The 6,560-nt window shown below is 45.5% G+C and overlaps 1 protein-coding gene across 1 annotated transcript; it reads left to right on the plus strand.

Annotated features, from left to right (window-relative positions):
• The first annotated feature begins 1,114 nt into the window (after positions 1-1,114).
• On the plus strand, positions 1,115-5,184 carry LOC106569588 (uncharacterized). The gene is made up of 3 exons (XM_014141098.3): positions 1,115-1,702; positions 3,636-3,770; positions 3,889-5,184. The coding sequence occupies exons 1-3, from the start codon at positions 1,189-1,191 to the stop codon at positions 4,170-4,172; spliced, it is 933 nt and encodes a 310-aa protein (XP_013996573.2). The 5' UTR covers positions 1,115-1,188; the 3' UTR covers positions 4,173-5,184.
• Positions 5,185-6,560: the final 1,376 nt, after the last annotated feature.

Consider the following 6,560-nt stretch of genomic DNA (forward strand, 5'->3'; position numbering starts at 1 on the left):
ACACATGGTTAGCAGATGTTAATGCAAGTGTAGCGAAATGCTTGTGCTTCTAGTTCCGACCGTGCAGTAATATCTAACAAGTAATCTTATAATATCACAACTGCCTTATACACACAAGTGTAAAGGAATGATTAAGAATATGTACATATTAATATATGGATGAGTGAAGGCCGAACGGCATAGGAGGGATGCAGTAGATGGTGTAGGGTACAGTATACACATCCTGAGATGAGTAATGTAGGGTATGTAAACATTATATAAATTGCCATTGTTGCCATACATTTATTACACCCAATTATTAATTATTAAAGTGGCTCGAGGTTGAGTCTGTATGTTGGCAGCAGCCACTCAATGTTAGTGATGGCTGTTTAACAGTCCGATGGCCTTGAGATAGAAGCTGTTTTTCAGTCTCTCGGTCCCAGCTTTGATGCACCTGTACTGACCTGGCCTTCTGGATGATAGCGGGGTGAACAGGCAGTGGCTCGGGTGGTTGTTGTCCTTGATGATCTTTTTGGCCTTCCTGTGACATCGGGTGGTGTAGGTGTCCTGGAGGGCAGGTAGTTTGCCCCCGGTGATGCGTTGTGCAGACCTCACTACCCTCTGGAGAGCCTTATGGTTGTGGGCGGAGCAGTTGCCGTACCAGGCGGTGATACAGCCCGACAGAATGCTCTCGATTGTGTATCTGTAAAAGTTTGAGTGTTTTTGGTGACAAGGCACATTTTTTCAGCCTCCTGAGGTTGAAGAGGCGCAATTGCGCCTTCTTCACCACGCTGTCTGTGTGGGTGGACCATTTCAGTTTGTCGGGGATGTGTACGCCGAGGAACTTAAAACTTTCCACCTTCTCAACTACTCTTCACTTCCAAACCTAATGATTAGAAGACCATATTATGAGGTAATAACCAATGAGACCAAAAGCCAAAGGTCATTATATTATAAACCTGCTTTTGACATTTAGACATTCTATGTTCTGTTTGCTGTGTCACATGGTTATTACAGGACCACAGAAATCAGATAAAGTTATAGTAAGGTGAATCAGTTTGATTTATCACCTTGTTGTTAGACTTCATATCTACACGTGTCCCAGTTATCACCAGGTCATGGTTTAAGAGGACAGGATATAAAGGGGACAACTGAGACTCCAAAATAACAGCAGAAATAACCACAAGAAGAGGAAATCATCACCCAGGAATGAGAATGAAGAGTGTTGTATCTCTGCTGGTGTTGCTGCACTGCTGTCTGTCTGGAGCCCAGGTCCACAAAGACAGAGATGGAGTCAGTGTGAATGAGATCCAGCAGGTTGACTATGAGGACAGAGAGAGCAGAGGGAATGACATTCAGACTGACAAACAGAGAGCTGAAGCTGCATTAACACACAGCCAGCAAACCTGCCAGCCTGACATCCACACTGTGCTGAGAGAGATGAGCACCATGATGGCAGAGCAGAGAGTTGAGCTGAGACACACAAAGACTGAACTGGGAGCCATGGAGGCCCGACTGAGAGCCAGTGAGAGCCAACTGACAGACAGTGAGAGCCGACTGACAGCCAGTGAGAGCCGACTGATAGCCAGTGAGAGCCGACTGACAGACAGTGAGAGCCGACTGACAGACAGTGAGAGCCGACTGACAGACAGTGAGAGCCAGGTGGAGGAACTGAAAGTCCAGCTGAAATCCAAAGTGGGGGAACTGATCAAAATTAATGAAGGTAAATCAGAATAATCTCTTTCATAGCTGTTATTACACAAAGGTCTTAATCTGAGTCTAGGTACAGACCCAAAGTGTATTTTATACTAATTAAGATGACATCACGAGTCATTTATTCTAAATCTCACTGACTTGTTTATTGTTCATGTATCTGATTTGAGCACAAGCAGTGAAACTAAACTCCATGGAGACTCGTTCTAACATCACTGTCGTGACGTTGTATTAGTTAATGTGACGGCTGTTGCTCATCGAATGATTAACGGTTTATAATTGCGTGATTAAATGAATCAAACAATTATTAACTCATTAACCTGGGGCACAATGGGAAAATTAGTTTTATTGAGTTTCTATTTCCCAAATGAACTCAAAGAATATCAGAATATCGATTTTACAACAGTCGCTAACTAATCAATTTTCTCTATAGTCTCATTCTGAACGTCGCATAGTCCGGGAATCTGCACGGACCCGGGTCCCACCAATGAGTTCGTGCCACACCAATCTTTGTTGATTATTTATTTACTAGAAAGCTAAAATGATGATAAAAGATACACATTCACAAAACACAATCTAGGCTATTGATTAGAACTTAGTATAACGGGCCAACACACTATGGCGCGTGTTACCCAAAATGGGGATTTAAAAGAGAGAGAAAAAGAGAAAGTACACGAGAGAAATATACATTTGGGTGCATTCGTCAGCTATGCTTATTTTAACCCTAGACTTGCCCCGAACTGCCGCTCTTATGGGTCAGAATATAATGATGTAATTACGTGTTGGAGGTCTCAGATGGGAAGCTCCGCGTGGGTCGTTTAGGCTTCTCAATGACGCACTTCTCCGACGCAACTCTCTGGTTGTCCTCACGATGTCAGTGTCCTTTTGGTTTAGTGGTCTGATCCCTCGCCCTTGCTCTGAAAGGGGTCTTCTGAGGACAGACAGCTCTGTAGCTCAGAGCTCACAGCGTAGGAATGAAACAGCGTAGATACCACGATTCAATGGAGAGTGTAGGCCAGGTGTTCCGGCTTGAATTCACCAGCTTAGACACAGCTACTCATCCATAGCATGGGTAGAAAAATATTTCTTTGTCTTCAACCTTGTGTTGCGTTTTGGGGTTCGTTGACTTTGTTAGACCTTGGCTGCAGCCTGGGGTCACTTTAGTCTATCTGTTCATTCTTCACTCCCATGTCTTATACCTTCGGGTCAGAAGTGGGCGTAACCGCCTTAAAAGCAATTCTCTGGGCGTACCAAGTTAAGGGCCAAGGCCTAGATTTGACTAAAATCCCATTTTAGACAACTAACTTCACATTTCATCTTTACCAAAACATTCTCTTTGATTTGGACATTTTCCACACAACGTACAATGTATAAACATCAGGCATATACTGGGAAAACTCTTAAAGTTACAATGTTTTCGTAATAACGTAATCTATTAACCTTTAATAACCAAACAAAAACGATATACATTTTCATATTCCATCTATTTTCATGACCACCATTGTGGCTGACGAAAACCATTGTTCCAAAGTCCCTTTATTGCATGTTTAATGTTCTGAGGCCAGTTCTCTATAGTGAGAGGACAAAGGAATTTCTCTGTGGCCTAAGATTTATCATGGGCGTGAGGGGTCATAAAACCCCCACATCTTCAGACCTCTAGATCTCTCCTCCTCTGTTGGGGGTGAGAGATAATCTGTAGGGTTGTGGTCTCCTGCAACCTGACCTGATCAGGACAGTCATGACATCACTGAAAGCCACGTTGAAGTTCTGAAGAGACACAGTCAAGGTAATGGGAGGAAAATTAAGTATTAGTTCGGACAGTATTAATATATATATATATATATATGGTCTGAATGACTGACCTTATTGTTGATAACATGTCTAATCTACACCAACTGGTGTCCAGTTAGATAAAGTAGTGTTGACTCATCTCTGTCCCACAGACAGGAAGGTGGCTTTCTCAGCCTCACTAGCAGCACCTGGTCAAAAAGGACACACTGGACCCTTCAACACTGCAATCACCCTGGTCTACAGAAATATCTACTCAAACATTGGCAATGCTTATAACCCCACTACAGGTACACTATATTCATATCATCAGTATTTATAAGTCTGTGTGAAAACATAGTTATTAATAATCCTCTGTCCTCGTATCATCTCTGACTGTTTCTATGTGAATGTTGTGTTCTGATACAGGGATCTTCACAGTGCCAGTGAGAGGACTCTACCTGTTCAGGTTTTACATCAATGGAGGGGGTGATAGTTCAGCTCCTACAACTGTAGTCTTGCATAAGAATGGACATCATATAGCTGCTGCATATGCTGACCAAGCTACCGGTAGTGTTAACTCCTCCAATGGAGTGTCACTGCTGCTGGAGGTAGGAGATGTGGTCTACATGAATCTCTTGGCTGGGACAAAGATATATGATGATGGAAATCGCCACAGCACCTTCAGTGGTCACCTGCTCTTCACCATGTAAGAAGGTGTGTTGTCTTTGTCATGTTAATATTATACTGTAGCTATGAAATGTGTTAAGGAAATGCTGATTTTCTCTCATTCTTGTCAGGCATTTTCTCCTGCTATATCGTTTGGAAGTGTCACGTCCTGACCCTAGTAAGATGTCATTTTCTATAGTAGTGTCACGTCCTGGCCAGTATATAAGGTTAATTGTTTTGTAGTTTGGTCAGGGCGTGGCAGGGGGTATTTGTTTTATGTGGTTCGGGGTGGTGTGTTTGTGTAAAGGGTGTTTGATTTAGTATTTCCGGGTTGATGGTCTATGTGTTTGTATTCTATGGTTAGTCTAGTGGGTGTGTTTCTATGTTTGGTTGATTGGGGCTCTCAGTTGAAGGCAGGTGTTGTCTATCTGCCTTTGATTGAGAGTCCCATCTATTAGGGTGTGTTTGTGTTTGTGATTCGTGGGTGATTGTTCTGTGTTGAGCCTATGCTAGCCAGACTGTTTGTAGTTGTTCGTTCGTTCTTTTGTTTTGTGATTTTTGTACGTTCATTTTTTGAAGTAAATAAATTCTCAAGATGAGCATACACGTACCTGCTGCGTATTGGTCCTCCTTCACCGACGACAACCGTGACAAGTAGAGTAGGTCAGGGCGTGACAGGGGATGTTTTGGGGTTTTTCTATGTTTTCTATTTCTATGTTTAAGTTCTAGTTTTCTATTTCTATGTTGGGATTGTTTGGGTTGATCTCTAATTGGAGACAGCTGATCCTCGTTGCCTCTGATTAGAGATCATATTTAAGTAGGGTTTTTCTTCCTGGGTTTTGTGGGTAGTTGTTTTCTGTTTAGTGTATGTCACCTGACGGAACTGTTGTCGGTTGTTTTGTTAAAGTGTATTCATTAAAAAGGAAATATGAGAACTTCATACGCCGCGCCTTGGTCCCCTTTATACGACCCGTGTTACACAACTACCCACCCTGATTGGATCAAGCGGCCTGCCCGGGCAGAAATGGACACCTGGTCACATCAGGAGTGGATTGAGAGGAGAGACTGGACTTGGGGCCAGGTAATCGAGCGATATCGGAACTTACCTGGGAAGAACGAGAGGCAGCCCCCCCCAAAACATTTGGGGGGGCACACGGGTAGTTTGGCTGGGCCAGGACTGGGACCTGAGCCAATTCCCCGTGCTTTTTGTGGTGAGCATGTGCCTACCTCTCGCACTCTCTCCCCAGTACGCCTCCATAGCACAGTACGTCCTGTGCCTGTTCCTCGCGCTCTCCCTCCAGTGCGCCTCCAGAATCCAGTACGTCCTGTGCCTGTTCTTACATTTACATTTGACATTTTAGTCATTTAGCAGACGCTCTTATCCAGAGCGACTTACAGCGACTTACAGTAAGTAGTGAATGCATACATTTCAGACATTTTTTTCCGTACTGTTCTTGGCACTCTCCCTCCAGTGCGCATCCATAACCCAGTACTGCCGGTGCCTGCTTTGAGCACCCGGTCCTCAGTGCGTCTCCCCAGTCCGGTGAGACCGGTTCCTGCTCCTCGTACAAAGCCACCTGTGATAATCGATGGTCCGACGCCTGTAGAGATAATCCATGGCACTAAGCCTCTAGTGAGGATCCATGGCCCGGAGCCTGTAGGGATGTTCCATGGCACGAAGCCTGAAGAGGTAATCCATGGCCCGGAACCTGAAGAAGTAATCCTTGGCAAAAAGCCTGTAGGAATAATTCATGGCCAGGCACCTGTAGAGATAATCCATGGTAAGAAGCCTCCAGTGATGATCCTTGGCGCGGAACCTGTAGAGATGATCCATGGCATGGAGCCAGCAGCAACGGTCACTAGTCCGGAACCTATTATGATACCTCCCAGTCCGGAGCCTCCGGCGACGCTTTTCCGTCCGGAGCCTCCAGTGACACTCCTCAGTTCAGAGCCTCCAGCGACGCTCACAAGTACGGAGCCTCAATCGATGCTCCTCAGTCCAGAGCCTCCAGCGACGCTCCTCAGCCCAGAGCCTCAAGTGACGCTCCTCAATCCAGAACCTCCAGCGATGCTCATCAGTACGGAGCCTCCAGCGACGCTCCCCAGTCCGGAGCCTCCAGTGACGCTCCCCAGTCCGGAGCCTCCAGCTACGCTTCCCAGTCTGGAGCCTCCAGCTACGCTCCCAAGTCCGGAGCCTCCAGCTACGCTCCCCAGTCCGGAGCCTCCAGCTATGCTCCTCAGCCCGGAGCCTCCAGCGACGCTCCTCAGCCCGGAGCCAGCACTGTCACGTCCTGACCCTAGTAAGATGTCATTTCCTATAGTAGAGTAGGTCAGGGCGTGACAGGGGATGTTTTTCGGTTGTTCTACGTTTTCTAGTTCTATGTTTAAGTTCTAGTTTTTCTATGTTGGGATTGTTTGGGTTGATCTCTAAT

This window comes from Salmo salar, chromosome 14 (assembly GCF_965601325.2).
Source record: "Salmo salar chromosome 14, fSalSal1, whole genome shotgun sequence".
Classification (NCBI taxonomy): domain Eukaryota; kingdom Metazoa; phylum Chordata; class Actinopteri; order Salmoniformes; family Salmonidae; genus Salmo; species Salmo salar.

What these genes read in the sequence shown, in the direction of transcription:
- LOC106569588 (XM_014141098.3), top strand. Translation starts at nt 1,189, where the DNA reads ATGAGAATGAAGAGTGTTGTATCTCTGCTGGTGTTGCTGCACTGCTGT. An exon ending in ACTGATCAAAATTAATGAAG is followed by an intron (nt 1,703 to 3,635) that starts GTAAATCAGAAT and finishes TCTGTCCCACAG; the next exon opens with ACAGGAAGGTGGCTTTCTCA. An exon ending in TGCTTATAACCCCACTACAG is followed by an intron (nt 3,771 to 3,888) that starts GTACACTATATT and finishes GTTCTGATACAG; the next exon opens with GGATCTTCACAGTGCCAGTG.